This window comes from Nyctereutes procyonoides, unplaced genomic scaffold (assembly GCF_905146905.1).
Source record: "Nyctereutes procyonoides isolate TBG_1078 unplaced genomic scaffold, NYPRO_anot_genome, whole genome shotgun sequence".
NCBI classification, from domain to species: domain Eukaryota; kingdom Metazoa; phylum Chordata; class Mammalia; order Carnivora; family Canidae; genus Nyctereutes; species Nyctereutes procyonoides.
Window position 1 is genome coordinate 20,741,567 of NW_026575082.1, and position 21,153 is coordinate 20,762,719.

At 40.2% G+C, this 21,153-nt stretch overlaps 1 protein-coding gene across 4 annotated transcripts in view; it reads right to left on the reverse strand.

Moving 5' to 3' along the window:
- LOC129514540 (lung adenoma susceptibility protein 2 homolog) overlaps positions 1–21,153 on the reverse strand; it is a 58,526-nt gene that overhangs the window by 18,987 nt on the left and 18,386 nt on the right. Inside the window, exon 7 of one of the 4 annotated variants that reach the window (XM_055333199.1) lies at positions 9,697–9,814. The exons of 2 other annotated variants lie outside the window; for them this stretch is intronic. In XM_055333199.1, the coding sequence (XP_055189174.1) occupies positions 9,748–9,814 (67 nt within the window). In that variant the 3' untranslated portion in view covers positions 9,697–9,747. Of the gene's footprint in view, positions 1–9,696; positions 9,815–15,398; positions 19,169–21,153 lie in introns of those variants that run through there. One more of the 4 variants, XM_055333198.1, reaches the window with a different exon arrangement.

Consider the following 21,153-nt stretch of genomic DNA (forward strand, 5'->3'; position numbering starts at 1 on the left):
CATAAACAAAAGATCAAGTTTTTTTCTGTTATACCAGGATACATCTGGGCAGTTTATTTTTTACCACAAACAAAGACAAATACATTTATACCCTCTCTAGCCCTTATTTTTTCCTAAGGTTTGCTGCCAGATTTTTTTTTTTTTTTTGACGTTTCTCTCCATCACAAGCACTAGGAGCATACTAACAATAAATCTGGCAAAAGTGCTAAGTGATGCTGATTGCAATATCTATCAAACAGGGGTGCCTGGGTGGCTCAGTCAGTTGGGTGTTCAACTCTTGACTTCAGATCAGGTCATGGTCTCTCTGCCGTGAGACCTTGCCCTGCGTCAGGCTCTATGCTGGGTAGGAGTCGGCCTGGGAGCCTCTCTCTCTCCCTCCCCTCGACCCCTCTCCTCTTTCTCTCTCTCTCTTTCTCTCAAAAAATCTACAAAGGGGCAAACTGAATGTAATTAAGATAGAACTCTTCATTAAACGACTGGAGTTTATTTTGCTGGAACACATCCAGTCACAAAAAAATACTCTTTTCCTTGGATAAATGGGGCCTACACGATCTTGTATGCCATACCGATGAGGAGGAAAAGGCAGTGCTTCATGTTCCAATAGGAACATTTCCCCAGATTCCCCCAACTCTAAGTTATCTGCCTCCTATAATAATTCAAGTGGGAAAGGCTGATAAGCCAGTGTTGGGCAATTCTTTCTGATTACTTCTTTTGAAATCTCTACCAGTAACAAGATAGGTCAATGCTCTCATTATGCAAATGTTTCTTATCAGCTTTGCAACTTCCAGATGACCACTGGATATGAGATACATGAGGATGGACCAGACACTACGGAGATGGCCAAAATCCTAGATGCCACAGACCCTTGCCTCAAAGACTCTACAACGTAATGATTCATTCCAGACAGCAGATGCACAAGGAAAATCGAACAGAGAAAATGTGCTGTTTTATGGCACCCTGATAAGATGAGGGAATCACCTTACTAGCCCCACAGATAAAACCTAAACAATTTAAGTATTTTATATCTTCAAAATCAATGCCATATATTTAAATTCCAGGTCTTAGTGGAAAAAGGCTCAATACAGACCCTCCCTGCTCCTACACCATTATCCGTTCCAGAATGTTCTCAGGAAGAACTCTAACATTACAGGTGTTATGTGGTTAGGAGCTTAGGTTAGACAACACTATGAATGAGCTCGAACTCGCGAAGTTAAGAAAATGAAAATATTCTATTCGTTCAAGTCCACGAGACAGTCTGATCTTGGACTAACCTTGCTATAAATCAGTTTCCTCGTGTGTATAAAATTAAAGCTGGATTAAATGGCTGTATGACAGTCTAGCTCTACTCCCTTGGGTTAAGGATGTAGTTATTTTAAGAAAGCATTAAATTGCTAGCTTCCCAACAGTCCTAGTTTTTCAAGATTCTGTTGACATAATGATTCAAGATATTCAACATTCCAGTTATTTTTCTGCAAAATAAGTTGCTTCATATATAATTTATAGTGTCAATCTAACAGAATATTAGCAGAGAAAGAGAACTCCAGAAGGCCACTGAGTGGTTATATAAACAACAAAGTCAGCTGAGTCCAACTCCAGAATTCTTGTTACAGCTTAAGGGGAGCAGATTTTGCCAGCCTAAGATATGCCTCTTTGGCATATTGATTATTTTAAACTGGTTATTTTTCATAAACAGCAGAAATGAGAGAAACTCTGAAAACCAAGAAGTTACCTTTCTGTAAGAGATTTGCCTTTGTAAGGGCAAATCTCATTTGTAAGGGTGTTTCCTCCTTGCTAGGCCAGGCAGGGCAGAGGTGACTCAGGCTTTAGAAACTCTTATCAAGAAGACGCAGAATTAATCTGCATAACAATCTTACTCTATTTACCGTGTTTTTCCCAGTAACCTCCCATCGCTGACTGCTGACTCCCCATCTGCAACCAACACCTTCTTTTTTCTTTAGCGGAAGATGGTATTTAAGGTAATGGTTTCAATCATTATGGGGAGCTACTCAGTTTTCCTGGGTCTCTCCCATCTTTGCTGGAGGTATGCGTGTAATTATCAACTTTTGTTTGATTTTCTCTTGTTAATCTATCTCATTACTTCTTAGAACAGCCAGAATAATCTTGAAGGGCAGAGGAAAATTTTTTCTCCCCCCAAAATATTAACTTAATGCCCCATATGTGCCAAGCGTCATTCTAGTTGCTTGGGATATATCAGTAAATGAAAAAGACCAAAGTTCCCTGCCCATATGCAGGTTACATTCTAGTAGAAGAATCAGAACCAATAGATTATTATTATTATTATTTTAAAGTGGTAGTTTTCATCCTATGGGGCAAAGCAGAAGTGTGTGGTGTGGAAGGGAGCAACTTTAAAGTGATCAAAATTTCCTAGAAAAGAAAGGCTCAGCTTTATTGGTGACAAGCTATGTGCCTATAGGAAAGGAATATAAATTGCGTCTTTCTAACTCTTAGGCTAGATGAATGTTAAAAAACATTCAACCAAGTCCATTTGAAAATCTAATTGGCTTCATTAAATAATTTATGAATGGGCGGCACCCCATCGGGCAAATGGGAGAGGAGAGCTCCACTGAGGTAAACAAAAGAAAGGTTTTTAAAGGCAGAGAGAGGGCATAAGAAAAGAAGGAATTAGCATGGAATACATTGTTTAGGCCGGGCTGCCCTCCTACGGGGAGCTGAAGGGCCTATCAGTACATTTCCTAGTAGTGACCAGGTAATTCCATGGTGATTGATTGGTTACAGGTTATATTCCTGGGGTGGGGTTGGGGGGGGGGTTGAAACTACAGTTAAGTTAGGTACTAGGTCTTGGTTTACTGAGTTAGGGCCTTAACGGAAGCAATACCATTTTGGGCCTGTGTTTTCCTTTGTAACACAGCCCGTAAACTTTGATCCTATGATATTTTCTTTCTTTCTTTTTTTTTTTTTTAATTCACAAGGCTTTGGAAGCAAAAGTATAAATTATTTCTTTAAAAACAACAAGCTTTTAATAGCTACAGTTTCATCTCCCGTCTGTGTGGGCCCATAATGCCCCTAAATACAGCAAGCTCCATCTGAACGTGCATGGTTCCCTGTTCTTGACCCCTCACCTGCCAAGTGCCATTTACTTGCTCCCTTCTGTCCAATCTAACCCCCCCCAGAACTAGGTAAGTGCTCCTATAATGCATTCTCAGAACACTCTGTGGGTCTCATTTGAAGTTCCCATTTCAGTTAATTGTAAAATTGTTTGTTACATCCATGCCTCCACTGCCAGATTATAGACCACATAGAGCAGGGACATCATCACCCAAGCCTCGCGTAAGACCTGGGACATTTAGTAGGCAGGCGTGAATAAATGATTCATTCTTACATGCTCTTCACATTCCATGCGATCATACTTCTTCCCCAAAACCATTACCTACTAGTAACCAATGTGCCCAGCCGTCATCAGTCTCCCTGTCCTACCCTTCTAGAATGCTGTTAAATAGAAGACAATCGAAGTAGTCAAGAAATTGTACACAGAACAGTTTTAAAAAACACAACATAACAAAACAGGTATGGCTTAGCAATATGATGAGTTTAGTAAGAAACATTCGTGTAAATTGGTTCATACAGTCCAAGTTCTGTCACTACTGAAAACAGCCCATAGCATCTGCAGCAGCTGGAGTTTTGCCCTCCATCCCACTCTTTTCTTTCCTAGAGTCCATGATGGGGAACAGAGGGCCAGCTGAGGACAAGGCATGAGCCTGGGTAGCACAGTGACAAGTCCTTGAAATAGGCAGAGGGAACTTCCTCTGCGGACTCAACTGCCTCGATGTTCACACTTTGCTAAGGGCAGGAGGCAATCCTAGTCCGACCCCCAGCAGCCTGTGAGTCTACTTTAACATATAAAAATTCCTCTAGAAATTTCCCTTTATCTCTAACCCCCCAAGATACATGTTGGCGATCACCCCCCAAGCACACGGCCCACTGATACACATCTGAAGGGTCTCAGGTTTTATTAGACGGTAATAAGTGACCTTTTCCCAATAATAACCAGCCCCCTCAAGGTCCTGGAAACCTTGCTCCCAAAATTCCTCAGAGGGTTCGCTATCCCCAAACCCCTCCCAACTCCCAGGTGTATAATCAGCCGCCCCTCACAGGCCCAGGGCAGCAGCTCTTCCTGCCCACGGGTCCTGTCCCTGGGCTTTAATAAAACCAGCATTTTGCACCGAAGACATCTCAAAAATTCTTTCTTGATCGTTGGCTCCAGACCTCACCTATATTCCAGAACTTCATCAGTCCAGACCTTAGTCTATAATACAATTCTCTGCTACAAGGAACAAGAACCCCTCATTCCTTGAAAGGAGGCTATAACTATGTCTCATGGCAGGAAAAAAAAAGGGGGGGGGATCTGAAATATCCCTTTGTTTCCAGAGAGCAATGATGTTTTCAATAATATCAACACAAAGGAGACTTTCACAAGCCAGATTGTGATAATTTGAGTGTCGAGTAAGTTCTATTATGGCCAATTGGGACATATCATACCTGTAAAATGTTCAGTGATACTCTAAGTCCACAATGATACTCAAAGGATTAAAGGTAATATAAAGGGTGGATAAAGTAGTTATAATATGAAAGGATTAATAGAATATATTCTATATTTTAGTAAGTAGAAAAGTATTAATATACAGGGAACTGGTTCTTCTATTAATAATATTTCTATTCATAAACTACAGACATATGTGTATTTCTATGTAGACACCACAGCAAACACAGGGAAGGGAACATTGAGTGACCTGAGGGATCGTAGGGAAAGCAGATACTATACTCAAACCAGGAAGGACTGAGGGCACCAGGGGTCACATGTAAAACTGGAAGGAAGAGCGTCTCAATAGCTACTCAGCCCCTGTGCTTACACACAATTACCCAGTAAAAGAAGGGTTTACCTGTGTCTTCTAAAAGGATACATTTCTAAGAAGAAGCCATAATTATAGAGCCAATCCTCATCTCCCAGGAGGAAAAAAACCTTCTAGATGGTCCTACTAATTATAATAAGATTCTTTACAGAATCTGTAGAGGCTGCTTTTAGGCAAACAGGCTTGAGCGAATGTAGAAAGGTCCCCCAGAGACCAGCCGGCTGGAACACACTCAGGCCCGTCAGGCAACCCATCCCAAAATATCCATAGGCCCTAACTGACCAATGGGCCTCTTACAATCCGGAAGTGTTACCAGAAAAGGGGGGATTCCATATGTCACCATACCTCCTCATCTTCCTCCTTTAAGAATAGCCCCCATCCACTGCCTTGAAAACAGCCTCTCCTCTGCCATCCTGCCCACTGCTCCCTTATTCAGGAAACTTCTATCCCCTTTGCTCTGCCTCAGGTGAATCCTTTCACTGCAGCACCATAGGCCTCCACCCGACTGTTGCTCCGCACTTGGGGGCCCCCCTCTGAGCAGACACCCCATTTAGACACCACAGAATGGGTACATTTTGAAAAATGCCAACACACTAGGTCAATCAAGTATAATAACAGGACAATGGCTCAGGCACTCCAGGCATTAGGCTGCAACTGAGTCCCACAGGGCTATAGGTATTCCATACACACTTAGAGGGTTATTCCTCAACCTATATTCCAGAAACATTCCTAACTCTTCTGTAAGGGGCCAGATAGTAAATATTTTAGTCCTTGTGGTCCAAGAAGCAAAATCAAAGATATTATGTAAGTGCCTGTACGCCAAGAAAGAAAATAAATTTCAAACAATTTTTTGTTGAAATTCAAAATATAATGAGTACAATTTTTTATGACCAAATCAATCAATGAAGAAAACTGGATTCTTTGGAGGGAGATAACATTTTGTTTATTGGGATTCAAAATTAATGCCCCTCATCATCGAAAAAAAATTATACATGTTCATCTATTAATGCTGACCCATATGAAATTTTACATATTTCATCTTTGAAAACATCTTTTCACACAGATAGTTACTGACAAACACTGATACCAATCCACAAGGATATTATTTTAGTTGAGCATATATCATTTGGGAAGCATTTATGGAGTTCCATTAGAGTCTTCACTTGATATTTTGCCCTTTTTAGCTTGTCATTACATTTATTACCTCCAACTGAAAGTAAGGTGAATAGTCTTCACTTGATATTTTGCCCTTTTTAGCTTGTCATTACATTTATTACCTCCAACTGAAAGTAAGGTGAATAGATTTTTTAAAATATGGAAATCTCTTTAGCATTTGCTAGGACGTAAAAAAAAAGAAAAGAAGAAAAGAAAGAGAAAGAGAAAGAAAGAAAGAGAAAGAAAGAAAGAAGAAGAAAGAAAGAAAGAAAGAAAGAAAGAAAGTTGCTGAAACTAGTTTAGTTTGAGCTCCAAAATACATCCCCTGAAAATGTGTGTAGGAGTTGAGATCTTGCTTCTTATTTTAACATTTGAAAGTACAGGAAGTGTTTGACATTACAAGATTCAAACATGAGTTAATCAAAATGCCTTCACCATGGTATAAGATGTGCACATAACTGATATTTCACCGTGCAGTTTTAGGTGGAATTCATTAAGAAACACTATGAAATCTGCTTTAAAAGCTAACTTCCAAAGCCATTTGGTGCTCCATTATGTTTGAGGCTGGTTCTTCTCATTAAGAAAAATTACAATTTTGGCCCTAAGGCAAAAAAAAATCGCAAGAAAACTTTACTACTGCAGAGCCATCAAACTCATGTGTGATGGAGCAAGAGAGATTTAGATTTCTCTCTCTCTTTTTTTTTTAAGATTTTATTTATTTATTCATGAGAACACAGAGAGGGACAGAGACACACAGGCAGAGGGAGAAGCAGGTTCCGTGCGGGGAGCCCAATGTAGGACTAGATCCTGGGACCCCAGGATCACCACCCTGGCTGAAGGCAGCACTAAACCGCTGAGCCACCTGGGCTGCCCTACCTTCGATTTACAAAAATTCACAGAACTGCTGAAGGTTAAGTCCACAAGAGCAAGTGAAGGACACCATTAACATTACTAGTCCAGCAACACGCATAAACCCAAATACTTTCTGCAAAGCACCTGCTAATGAATAATAACCAAAAATAAGCTTCAGGTATCTTACATTTTCACAAGACTTGTACTATTAAGCTTTTTCTTCCTGCTTCATGCATCTTTCAATTACTGGAAGTTGTAATACATCTTAGCAGATTCCACTTCATGTTTAACTTTCATGACTGATTATTCTAATTCTCTGAAATAGTCCTCCTTTATGTAACACATGAAGACTATGCATAGAGGCTAATTCTTTTGTCACTTCAAACACAGCACTGACTTCTGGAATAAAAAGCAAGTTAGTATGTTACGTCTTTTGTACTCATCAAGAACCAAGAAGGGGGGCACAGGGTGGGGGCACAAGGGAGAGAGAGAATCTTCAGCAGGCTCCACGCCCACACTGGAGCCAACACGGGCTCCATTTCATGACCCTGAGCTCATGACCTGAGCAGAAACCAAGAATCAGACGCTTAACCGACTGAGCTGCCCAGGTGCCCCTCATTTGCCCTGATTTTTAATTTACTATTGATATTGCTTCTAAAGTCATCAACTCTTTGGTCAACTATTCTCCCCAAAAAGCTAATCGTCTTAAACAAGTTTATTGGGATCCCTGGGTGGCTCAGCGGTTGAGCATCTGCCTTTGGTCCAGGATGTGACCCTGGAAACCCAAGATCGAGTTCCTACATCAGGCTCCCTGCATGGAGCCCGCTTCCCCCTCTGCCTGTGTCTCTGCCTCTCTCTCTGTGTCTCTCATGAATAAATAAATAAAATCTTAAAAAAAAAAAAAAGCTTATTATCTCTGGACACATCCCTTCAGTTGTTGTAATCAATTACAATTTAATTAACCCACCATCAATAAATAAGTTTTCTTTATTTGGCTAACAAAGCCACTCAAAACAGTGCAGCTTCAACCTCATTTTTATATTTACTTTTGTGAAGAAATACTGCTGTGATTATCACAATTTTTTTCTAATTTGTTGCTTTTCTGTGAATTAGAAATACTGCGAAGAGTACTTAGTCTAGTAATGTTGATATGTAGATTGTATTATCTTACTTCTGTGTCATAAAATATTCTTTTAGATTTTATTCAATCATTTAAAAATGTAAAAAAAAAAAAAACCCAAAACATTCTTAGCTTGTGGACTGTACAAAGGCCAGCAGCAGGCTAAAGTTTGACCTGAGTCAAGGTTTGCCTACTTCTGCTCTAGAACACAATTATTTCTCCCCATGGTCTAGAAAGGTATGTGATAAGAATCCATTAACCACCATTTATTGGGGGCACTGGGGTGGCTCAGTCAGTTAAGCATCTGACTCTTGATTTCAGCTCAGGTCATGATCTCAGGGTTGTGAGATTGAGGCTACCACAGGTGTGCTGGGCATGGAGCCTGCTTAAGATTCTCCTCTCTCTCCCCCTCCCCCTAATCTCTCTCTCAAAAAAATTTAAAAAAAATAAAAAAAGAAAGAAAACCCCTAAAAACTAAAAAACAATCTCTCCCTTAAAAAAAAAAAAGTCACCATTTATTGGTTTCTTCTCCAAGAAGGGTGGATCCTGGTTCATTAAAAGGATAATTATTTCTACTAGATTGTTTATAATCTAGATCCTGCAGAACTACTGGTTGCTCAGTTTTAAGTGAGTCCGTAGCTTTCAGGAAACTCCATCGCTGTGTCTGATTTTACCCCTTATTTCAACTTGCCCTTTTCAGTTGAGGACAGAATGTGTGGCCCTTGGGTGAGATACTGTTAGAATTATTGAACCAAAGCTCAGGTTTGGGTCATTCTTGACCAGTGAGGCCTTCCAAAAGCCTGAGAAGCCCCCGTTATGCAGGTAATGCTAAATTTGGACTTTTTTATTTGAATCTGACACTATGGGTCACAGAGAATGCTATGAAAAATATATGCTACAAAATCTAAGCATTTCTAGTACCTAAAACTGGGCTATAAGGACTCCAGCTCCTAGTTTTATATGTCAGAACTGTACAAAGATGGCTCAACGGGGAGCTTCCCCAGCACTATTCCCAGTGGGCATTAGAGAAATCCCTAGCATTCCAGTCATCCTGAAAGATCCTCCCCTCTCCTTCTTGTCCCTTATCTCTATACCTAACTCACCCCTTCATGTTTGGGGGCTCCTTTTCGTTGCCATCGCCAGGTGGAGCCCCTTCACATTGACATCCCACTGTATACAGATGAAAACGAGGCAGGAACTAAGTCACATGCAGGCTAGGATGTGGATGTCATATCGCCCCCAGCAAAGTCACTTCGTGTGCACAGGCTCCAGGTAGCAATCCGAAATTTCTACTAATCCTTGAAAAGCCTACCCTAAGCAGCATCTGTTAGTTCCAAATAGTGATGTTACCAAACTTTGTATTACACTTTGTCGTCCCTTCCCGCCTCGTTTCTCCCTGACTTAAAATGAAGAGACATTGGGGAAGCTGTGGTCACTGGCTCAGGGAACCAGATGAACATGCTTTAACCCTCTGAGTGGGGAAGAGGCTGCAAGGATGATCAGTAACAAGGGCACTTCCCTTGGACCTCCCCTCCCAGTGCACGACAGCAAGCCTATGTCTTATGACGACCCTTTACAACGGCCAAAGGCCAAAGCATGTGCCTAGGCTCACACACTTCCCCGTTACGCAATTCTAGGGTGGCTGGTGAGCCAGAGACCTGGAACGACGCACGTCGACGGTGCTCCAACAGGAATCCTGGGGCTCAAGTCTGCTTGAAGAGAGTCAGGGTCTTAATCATAAAGTCTTACATCTAAAGATAGATCCAGTTTACAGAATAGAGAAGGATGCTTCTCACTCCTAAAAAAAAAAAAAAAAAAAAAAAAAAAAAAAATTATACCTTATAGTGGGAAGGAAGAGGGAGAAAGACCCTGTCTTAATCTACTCCTGCACAGTCTTGAAGAGTTGTAACTGGAGAATGAATGGCAGGGGTTGAGCTCAAAACCAGACTTGGGGGGGGAGGGGGGAGCCAGATTAGGGGCAATAAACCAATCAAAGCAGGGTCTTAATTTTGTTATTTTCAAAGAAGATAGTGCCCTCTAGTGAGAAAAAGGTTTTAAGCAGTCCTTACCAACAGCCCTATTTCTACAAAACAGGCGGCTACAGAGCAATTATGATCAGCTGAAATTCTGAAATAATTGTATTTACCAGCAATATCTGACGCCGGATACTCAATACGTGCGAGGCACTGTGCTTAGCAAGCTTTTCACGAGTACTATCTCGTTTAACACTGTGTGAGGCAGGTACCATTAACTCTGCTTTATAAATTGATCTTAGAGCTGCAATTTGCCCAAGTCCCCCAGCTAGTAAGGGCTGCAGTGGGGGCAGGGGGAAGGAAATGCTCTTCAAAAAAATTTTTTTTAAAGATTTTATTTATTCATGAGAGATACAGACACACAGAGAGAGGCAGAGGCACAGGCAGAGGGAGGAGCAGGCCCCATGCAGGGAGCCCGATGCAGGACTTGATCCCGGGACCCCAGGATCACACCCTGGGCTGAAGGCGGCACTAAACCGCTGAGCCACCAGGGCTGCCCATGATCTTTAAATTTGAAACTGTCCTAAGAAATGCTCACACACTAAAGGCCAAGAATACAGAAATTTGGAAAACTTTGCTACAATTTGCTTATTTTTAATACATACTGATTCTGTTCTAACTTGCAATAATGAAATAAGCAAATCTGTTAATGAATAAAATTCTTCATATTTCTCCTAAGTCTCTCTCAAAATATTAAAGATTTAAATGATACGAGGGGTGCTGAATCATTAGTTTGTCAGGGGCATCATCACGTTCCTTCTAACCCCTGGGTGAGCCAAGTTCTGCACAATACTCTCCTCTATCACCAGAGCTTCTGAATTCCCTTCCAGAATACTTTATGCTCATTTCTCTTTCCATCTTATACGCTTGTCCAGAAACCCAAGTAAATTATTCAATAAATCACACAGCATCTACTACTGCAAGCTAACACAAGTCAACAGCCCTCCAAATATTATAAAAAATAAAACATTCTGAGAACTTTACACTAAAACACCACAGGAGCCTCAGTAAAAGTATCTGTGTCTCTGAACAAAAACTAAATAAAGCCTGCATTCTAATTTTACTACCTAACGACATTGCTAACACAATGCATTTTTGCCATGGTACCAGGTTTTAAGGACTAGTAACTACTGGAAAGAAGGCAAAAGGTTGGTTTTAGTATTTGGAAAAAAGTTCAATTTGACCGCAACCACCAACTAATGTAGGGACTAACACAAAAGATTAACATTCACTGTAGACTGCACCGGAAACATCGGTTCTCTTCCTTTTGCCTACAGGATGAAATCCAGAATTCTTAGCTGGATTTTCAAGGGTCTTAGATGGGCCCCCAGGCCGCTTTCTCTCCCTCATTCATTCAGAGAACACATATTTATGTTTCACTCCAAATTAATGCTAGGCACAATTCTAGTTGTTGGGAAGAAAAGAGTGAATTAAAAAAAAAAAGTCTCTGCTCTCAACTTGAAGAAAAATAAAGTAGGAGTAACGCCAGGTGGGGACTGGTGGGGGGTTAGGCCTTTCTGATAAAGGGACGTTTGTGCAGATACCGGAGGAAACGGTTTCCTCACCGGTTACCTGAGGAAAGGGTTGCCAATGAGGGACACAGGTCAAAGCCTGGGGCCGGAGGTGGATCTGTGGTTGTTGGAGAACAGCGAGGGCATGGCCTGGATTCTGGTTTGGGGGTGAAGGGACAAGCGTCACACCCACCTAGGATCCCTGGGCTGCGGCCGAGGCCTCACACTGACCCTGAGGTGGGAAGCCCGGAAATTCTGAGGACAGGCCCATCGCAGACGTGTCTTGCAGGAGTCTGCAGGATAGAATAGGGCAGTCCAGGGGAGCAGCACATGTGCGTCCCCCGCTGGCACATCCCCCCAGATGCCCCACACACGGCCAGGAGCCACCGAATCTCGCGGCCGCGCATGTTACCTCTTCATCCTCAAACCACACAGTAGCTGTAACAACAAATGGGCGGGAAAACCAAGACAACTCAGGCAAGGCCCAGTTTCGCAGTGCGGTTCCCCCTGCTACAATGTGACACACACACAACCGCCCTGGCCCAGGAACCCCAAGTCGCACCATTCTCCACTCTGGGGTCTGTGCGTCACCCTCTGCCTACAACACCCTCGCACCCAATTGCTTTGATGGCAAACCTGTTCCTTTTTCTAGATCAACTCCATTTCTCTCCTGAGTGAAGTCATTCTTGGCCTTCTCCAGGCCACTTAGCTGCTCCATCTTCTGTGCCGTTACAGCACTTTCTCCATCTTTCTGTGAAACAATACTTGCTGGTTACAGCGCGTGTCCACTTGTCTCCCTCCACTCTTGAGTCCTCATGGAAGAACGCCTTCTTACTCTTCGTCACCTCTCTCACCCCATTATTCCGCCCTCCTCCGTCCACACACACACCCAGCATATCCAGGAGCCAAATAAATGCTAGCTGGGTGGAGCAGTAAATTATTAAGGAATCGAATGCAGAAGGGCGCCTGGGGGGCTCAGTGGTTGAGCATCTGCCTTTGGTCCAGGTCGTGATCCCTGGGTCCCGGGATCGAGTCCTGCATCAGGCTCTACCCTCAGGGAGCCTGCTTCTCCCTCTGCCTGTGTCTCTGCCTCTCTATGTCTATCATGACTGAATAAATAAATAAATCTTAAAAAATAAAATAAAAATAAAATAAAAAATAAAACGAAAGAATCAAATGTAGAGCCCCCACTCTACTCTTTGCATCTTACATGTTGGTGCCACAATAGAAACCCCCCAAAGGAAAAAATAAATATGAGATGGTGGATGAATTAACTAGATGGGGGGAGGGCAGTCCTCACAATGTGCATGTATAGCAAGTCATCACAGTGTACACTTTAAATATCTTACAATTTTGTCAATTATACTTCAACAAAGCTTTAAAAAATTTTAGACAAAAGAGGCAAGAAGAAAAAACAAAGTGAGAAAAAGACAAGCCAAGAAACAGACTCTACTCTTCACTGTAGAGAACTGATGGTTCTCAGAGGGGAAGTGGGGGGGGGGTGCGTGAAATAGGTGATGGGGATGACAGGGTGCACTTGTCCTGATAAGCACCAAGTGATGGAATTGTTCAATCACTATATTGTACACCAGAAACTACTGTAACACTGTACGTTAACCATACTGAACTTAAAACTCATAAAAAAAGAAAAAGAAAAAGTGGATGGGTGTTAGGACTTATTGTGACCATTTCAAAACATACACAAATATCAAATCATTATGTATATATGAAGAGGTTATAACTCAGTTTTTAAAAAATAAAATAGTAAAGCATATTACTCTAGGCTTCGCCATGAAGTAGGGCTCTGGATCATTTGTAAATGTAGCCTTTTAATCAAAATATTTAAAGTTAGAGAACATCCAAAAAGTGAGACAATAAGAAACAAAGCTTTGTCCAAAGAAATATTTTAGAAATTAGAAACAATCTGAAAGATAGAAAGAGCATTACCCTTGATTTCAATACTTGGAAGGCTGAAATGTGCATGCGAGATTGTCTTGGGGGGCAAAATTAAGAGCAATATGAAGAAACACAGAACAGCAAAAAGTGCTTTAATTGAAGCAAGAATATACTATAAAACAATGCATTCCAGTTGCAGGAAACTTGTTTCCAGAGATATTCCTACAAAAGCGACGTGGCTACCTTGATGAAAAATAACGGAGGGAACATACGGGATTCCTCTCTGACCTGATGGAGCAGAATTCCTATAATCCCAGGATCCTTGCAGGTGTCCCGGAGCTCCAGTTCGGACCCAGCTTAGCAAGTTCTCAAACTCATTAGACGTTTAGGGGCTCGCGGGCAGGCAGCGCAGTCGGTGAAGCACCCACTGAGGTTTGGGCTCAGGTGGCGACCTCAGGGTCGGGAGACCCGGCCGTCAGCTTCAAGCTCAGCGCGGATCCTGCTTGAGGCTCCGCCCCACCCCCTGCACTGGCTCTGGCATAACAGACTCTCTCCGAGGCCCAAGTTCTCATCTAGCCTGTGTTCTGGATGACCTGGCCTCTCTGCCACCTTACACCTTTATGCCCAGTTCCTGATTCGAAGGCTACAGAAGACGCAAAACGGACAGCAGAGGTGGACAGATGGGGCATCTTAGATTTTTCCATATGTCCTCTCCCACCAGAACCTTTCTAGAATCTTATCAATTTACCACCTCTCCACTCCAAATTCATCCCTAAGGGGCTCTCCCGCTGTTTGCTGGCAGCTGCGCCATCAGTAGACAAGCTGGGTATGAGGACATGTGGTGCTCTTCCACAGTCACAATCTCAGACTAGCTCAGAACATATCGGGTTCTCCTTGGCACTCAGGGACCTGGACCAGGCTGGTGATCACCCTTCAACCCTGCCAGCACCAGCACCTCAGGTTTCCGTTGGAGATTTTACTCATGAGACACACAGAGGCAGAGACACAGGCAGAGGGAGAAGCAGGCTCCCTGCGGGGGGAGGCCGATCAGACGCAGGACTCGATCCTGAGTCTCCAGGGTCACGCCTTGGGCCAAAGGCAGATGCTCAACCGCTGAGCCACCAGGCGTCCCCAACACCTCATGTTCTGAGTCTTGGCCACACCGAGATCCCTTCCTGTCCGTGTGCTCACACACCCAGTAACTGGCTACGGCTTTCCTGAACCTTGGAGGGTGGCTTCCCACTTGCCTAGTGACGACGACCAACCCTGGTCTATGCAAACCAGTAAACTTGGCCAGCCAGTGGGCTGCAGCTACCCTATCTTCAGGGAGGCCGAAGCCCGAATCTTCGGCTCTCCTACTCCCAAGAAGTACCCAAGTACCTCTCCCTTGCGTACGCTCCCCCAACTCTGGAGTACCATAGAGCACGCTCAGATCATATTTCATCAGCTTAAAATCTTTTTATATTAAACTTCGTTATAGTCACTATTTGGTCCTGTTTCTAGACTAGACCCAGACTGACAGCCACCAAGCCACACTCAAAGAAGCAACACAGTGAAAATCAGCCACTGAGTTTCCCTGGATGTAGTACAAGATCTGTAAAATAACTTGTATACCTGATGAAATGCAAGACATATCAAATCTTAGCTGGCTCAAGAGTAGTTAGAAGGCTTATGTCTTCCAAAACACTTACACATATGTTGATCCTATTTGATAAACAGTGGCATTAACATAAAAAATAGGTTTAATTTACTCCATTTTAAGCATTTGCAGAACATCAGATAAATAAAAAACATGGTCTTTCTTTTCTTGCGCTTACAATCTGAGAGAGAACTAGGCTTAAAATCATCAGTCACCATTTTAAGTTTCCACGTTCCAGGTTATACAATGTAAGAAAAGTTATCACAAAGGAGATAAAAAGCAATCTTTTTTTTTTTTTTTAAAGATTTTTATTTATTCATGAGAAAACACAGAGGGAGAGGCAGAGACACAGGCAGAGGGAGAAGCAGGCTCCTCGCAGGGAGCTGGATGCGGGACTCGGTCCCGGATCCCAGGGTCAGGCCCTGGGCTGAAGGCTGCGCTAAACCACTGAGCCACCCGGCTGCCCTAGTCCTTTAACTTTTGAGACATTTTCTCCCCTAGGGATACAATGTGATAGAGACACTTTTCAATACAAAAACAAATATAATAGCTAAATGAGTGATGGGTATGGAAAAAGGAAGCCAAAGTACCAAGCCTGAAAAAAGGTTAGAATATTTTGGGAAAAATGCACATTTGGTCAGAGCTTTAAAAGAAATGGTGGAGTAAGCTTTACAAAACCAGAATGAAAGAAAACTATTTCAAGTATAGGAAATAATACGCCCAGAGGTGAGAACATACATAGAAAGTCTGGGAGGATAGGGGTAAAGCAGCTGAACCACAGCAAATTTCTGAAATGCATTAGTGACGTCAGGGCGGTGGTGCTGCAACGGTGTCTTACGAACCGGCCAGCCTGTCCTCACTGCAAGGGCGGAGTGAGGGGAAGGAATGTTCCAGGTGGAAAGAGGTGTGAGGAGGCCAACAGGCTCCTTCTAGTCAAGGTTATGAAGGACGACGAAGTGGTTACACAGGTAGAAAGGCTGCTACCCTGGGAGAGAAGCTGTTACATACGTCGGGTCTAGCGTAAAACAATGTAGAACAAACTGGGAGGGTAAAAAGCAAAGAAACTTTTGTTCAAAAAAGGAAGATGATCTTAGCCACAGATGAAAATAAGAAGAAAAAATACAGAGAAATAGGAAGGGAATAATTTCAAATATCAAGGGGGAAAGATGGAACAATATAAACCTCAATATATGGTTCAGGTTTAAGCCCAGGTTTGCATCAGTCATTTTAAGATTAAGTATCACAACCCAACAGGACATATAATCATGATAAAACATCCAATCAATAAATGGGATAGAAAGATACAAAGTCTTTCACACCTGAAGAAACTTGTTGCTCAGAAATTATCAATTTTATTGGCTTTTTGCCTATCTCTTTTCATAATACTTGCCTTTTGGCACGTTCACTTCTTGATAGCACTTCCACCAAACAGTTTTTGAGACACAGTGAACTTTGGAACAGGAAGGATGAAACAAAAATTCAAATCTATGAGTGATTCCATGTGTTTGAAACTTAAGGGGGAATATCTTTCATGATGTTTCTTTAAAAAATATTTTTGTAGAATTGTATATAATGTTACTCTAAACATTAAACAGAATACCAAAAAAATCCACATTTATAACTTTAAATAAGAAATAACAAAACTAGAGAGACATATAACCCAAACAAACCCAAGATAGTGTTCCTCTATTTGGTCAGAAGTCTCCATATGAAGCTGAAATGTGCCAACACAGAAATACTGAAAGTAAAGTTCCTAGGACAATAATATACAGTTGAGTTTTAAGTCTTCATAGACTTATTACACTTTTATCCCAAAAAAATTTTGGAATTAGGATTGTTAAATTTTTTTCATACTCAGCTAAAAATCTGAAATCTTATTAAAATTCTTTTTCTAACACTTTTAAATATACCTAAAAGTAATGGATTAATAAAAATTTATATTCCCACTCCAATTTTTAAAACTTGTAATTGTTCTGCTTTTAATTTACAACTCAGCAGTCTCATACAGTTGTCACCCTTTTACCTCTGGATAACTCACACTAAAAAATACTTAAATATTTAACATGTAACTAATTCTTTAGAGAATTTCATGATCATTTATCATTTAGATTGTTCTTAGTTGACTCTCCTATACATTTCTTTTTTAAAAAAGATGGAATTAATCATTTTAATAAAGTTAATTCCCTTTTAAGGTAAATGACTAGGCTTCCATATTTAACACAATAGGAAAAATACTCCTTTAAGTATAATCAAGTTTCTTAGAATATTAGTTATAAATATAAAAATTTAGGCGGCTTATCTTATTTAGCATTGGAGACATTTTCTTGGAAATGACAGCACTAACCAAATCCATGAACAGCCTGACAGTCAGTATAGCATAATCCTTTGGAAATGCTTTTCAGGCATACTAAATAGTAGGTCTGATCAACATCTATGCAAATAGAATAATTATCTGATGTAGTCACCTTCCCTGTCTTCTACAGAATTTGTCTAACGGTGGATCTAGCAAGGCCTGGAAGGAACATGATCAACTCAGATCCACCTCATGTTCACCCACTTAAAATCTGCATTTTTAACAGCCAGCCATACTTTCATCATCCAAGTAACCATGTTCGATTACATGCAAACTGTGTTTTGAAGTAGAAGGCAATAATCAGAAAATAAAATGTTAGTGGCAGAAATACCTCCACAGAGTAAACAAAACTTAATGGCAAGTCACTCTCAAACTGGGTAAAAACAACTGTATAGTGGGAATTCTGACTCACTGGCCAAGAAAAAAATAACAGAGTTCACTCTATACAGTTTTGACATCTAAGTTTATAGCAAAAGTCTTAAATAATGCTTCCAATTTGGAGGAAAAAAATTCTTCAACACAATGTACTTAGAAATTTCTATTTGACAGTAAAGCTACCTAGCAAAGATGCTACAATTTGGGCAGTGTTAATTTGTACTGTTTGTATGCATACATACAAATTTTTTCATTTCATCGGGCTTTTTAAACATGCGTTATGATTTAATTCCTAGTTTTGTTGGCAAAGATGCTTTCGTATTAGATGTTTACTTGGTAGAAAATGTAAAATTACAGAACTCTGCTCAGTTCCAGCTAGAGACAAACTACAGATTGCTTTAAAGAAAGTTCAGCTCTTACAAAACAGCTTTGTAATACAGTTGCTTTTGGATTTTACATTCATTTTAAGTTTACTTTAAAAATTGCATAAAGAGATTAGGCACTGATCTCATAACTTTTACTTTTACTCATAACTTTTGGAGCTAACCCCAAAACTAAAATGTGGGAAATAATATAGTATCAAAATATTAAATTCTCAAATATACTCCCCAAAAATGTTTTATAAACTGTCCAGTAGTATCAAAATTATCTTACATAGATTCAAAATCAAAGCATTAATTAAGGTTTTCTCTTGGATTTCACAACATAAAACATATCTTTTACCACTGCATCACCCCATTCTTATTTGCAAAAACTATATTAAATATTTATAAAAATTAAGAGTAACATACTTCCACATGCATAAGATACACCATAACAATTTTGATACTCCTTTAACCTACTTAAAAGTAGATGCTAATTGTATAAAAAGGTCTACTTAAGAGATTTTGGACAGAAACCAGGAAGAGTTGCTTAATAATCCAGAACCAGATGATAAAATGATGAAGATGCTCAAGATTAAGTCCACATACGCTTCAATAACAGACATCATCCATCACTGAATATTCGATATGTGCTGGCCTGAAAACCAAAGTCCGACTGCAGGACACAGTGTGGGTCCTTCCAGTTCACATTCTGGTATTTTGGCATAAAATGAAGATAGGTCACAAAATCTATGTACGTTTTCAAGTTTGTTTTTTTAAAAAATATATACTACTTGAACCAATCACAGAATAATATATGGCTTATAATTTATCAGTTTAAGCACTAGGAAAAAAATACATCTTTGTTCTGTGGTGACTATTTATTGGTTGGACTGTTTTATTTTCCTCTTCACATTTTCGGTGACTGTTTCCCACTGGTATCATCAACCAGGTCTCGCAGGCGAGATAAATGGTGCAAAGCCCTTCATTAAAAAGTATAAAACACGTTATAAAGCAATATTAAGGACTGAACAGACAATGCAGACAGCAACAAATGGTGATTATATTGTTTAAAATTAGTATAGAAATGAATTTATAGAATTAGTATCAAGCATTTATAATTTTTCTTTATAAAACTTTGAGATTTGAATAACTGAGGGCTAAAATAATTCATTTAATTAAACATTTACTTTAAAAAATATACTTTTGACAGGTAAGAGGTTTTTCTTTGAAAGTTTGCCAAGAAGTTTAATGATAGGTTTTATTTGTATAACACTTAACATTTTTTTCATGTCATTTCACAACAGCTCTGTGAAATTATACCTTTTTCTTTTGGAATACTGTTTATATCATTTAACAAAGTATTTTCATTAAGATGTATATTCAGGATAGCTAAAATTTAAAAAAAGCACTGAAGAATCAGTTACAATTGAGGAAAACTCATTTTTATTGAGCATGAGGGGAAACAAACGACAATTATGTGGTACTATACCAACAACCTGGTTTTTTTCTCTAAAATAAAACTAAGATTATAGGTCAGGTCTCAATGAAGAAAACTTAATTATCCCCCAAACAGAACAAGAAAAGTGAAGGCCCTTAGCTTTCCAGTCCTCCTCTAAAAATATTCTTCCTTTTTCCTCTCTCCTACCATTCATTCAGATCCTTAAGGACCTGATTTATCAGAAAATCTGTTAACCATTTTTCAGATGTCTGATAAATGAGAGACCAACAAAAACAAATAATATTAACAATTATGATGTACAGTCATCTGTTAGTAATTTTTAAGTTGAGTTGAAAGGTGGCTGGGATCCCTGGGTGGCTCAGCGGTTTAGCGCCTGCCTTTGGCCCAGGGCATGATCCTGGAGTCCTGGGATCGAGTCCCACGTCAGGCTCCCTGCATGGAGCCTGCTTCTCCCTCTGCCTAGGTCTCTGCCTCTCTGTCTCTCATGAATAAATAAAATCTTTAAAAATTAAAATAAAAAAGGTGGTAACTACAATACCCTCTTCTACAGTCTCTAAGAGAGGTTTGGTAAATGTATTTTAAATAAGATGTATCTTCCACTTTACCCAGGATATACAGATGCAAGAAACTAGTACTGTTATTTATTGCATTATATCTGTTTCCCTGTACTCTACTTCTTGGACACTTTTACTCAAATGTATTAAGAAACTGGATTTTGCCACCCTTTTTGGCAACTCTAGTTAATTTTTGAGATGGTCATCTTCATTAACTAGATTACAATAACTTACCCAAAGTTACTATGCAATCAGAAATTATCATTTCTATATCCTATAGTACTATCTTTTTATCTAAAAAATTATTTTCTTTCTCAAGACACATTTATGAGAAAGAATATAATTTGTGAATATACTTTGGACTTAGATCTATATTTTTCTTTTTAGGCTTATTATTTAGCAACCTATGAATTCAAAACAAAGGGGCACATGGCTGGCTTGGTCGGTGGAACATGAGACCCTTGATTTCAGGGTTGTGAGTTCAAGCCCCACACTGGGTGAATCTTAAAAAGGGGGGGAAGAAGGGAGAGGGGAGAGGAGAGGCAAGGGGAAGAGAGGAAGGAAACAGCAAGGGGCAAACAGCTAGAGTCTTATCTCAATGTTTACAACTCTGAGGGCCAGAGATCCATGGATTTAGAGGGATTATGAAATTGGATGGGGGGAAATTCCTCATCTCTATTTTCACTAAATGCTATCTGTAATTAGCATTTCTTTCCATTATGAATGCAAGCAATAGACCAAAATCTGTGACCTCATATGACATAGAAATCCGAGATATTTTCAATCATATTGTGGTCATTGCATAGATCTCAAAATATCTTTTATATTTATCACTTCAAAATTACAATAGTTACATATAATAGTTAGAAAACTAAATTATTAACCCCAATGCTAGAACATATGTAGTCTTTCTGCCAACAGTCCAAAAGTTCTGACATATGACATAAATGCC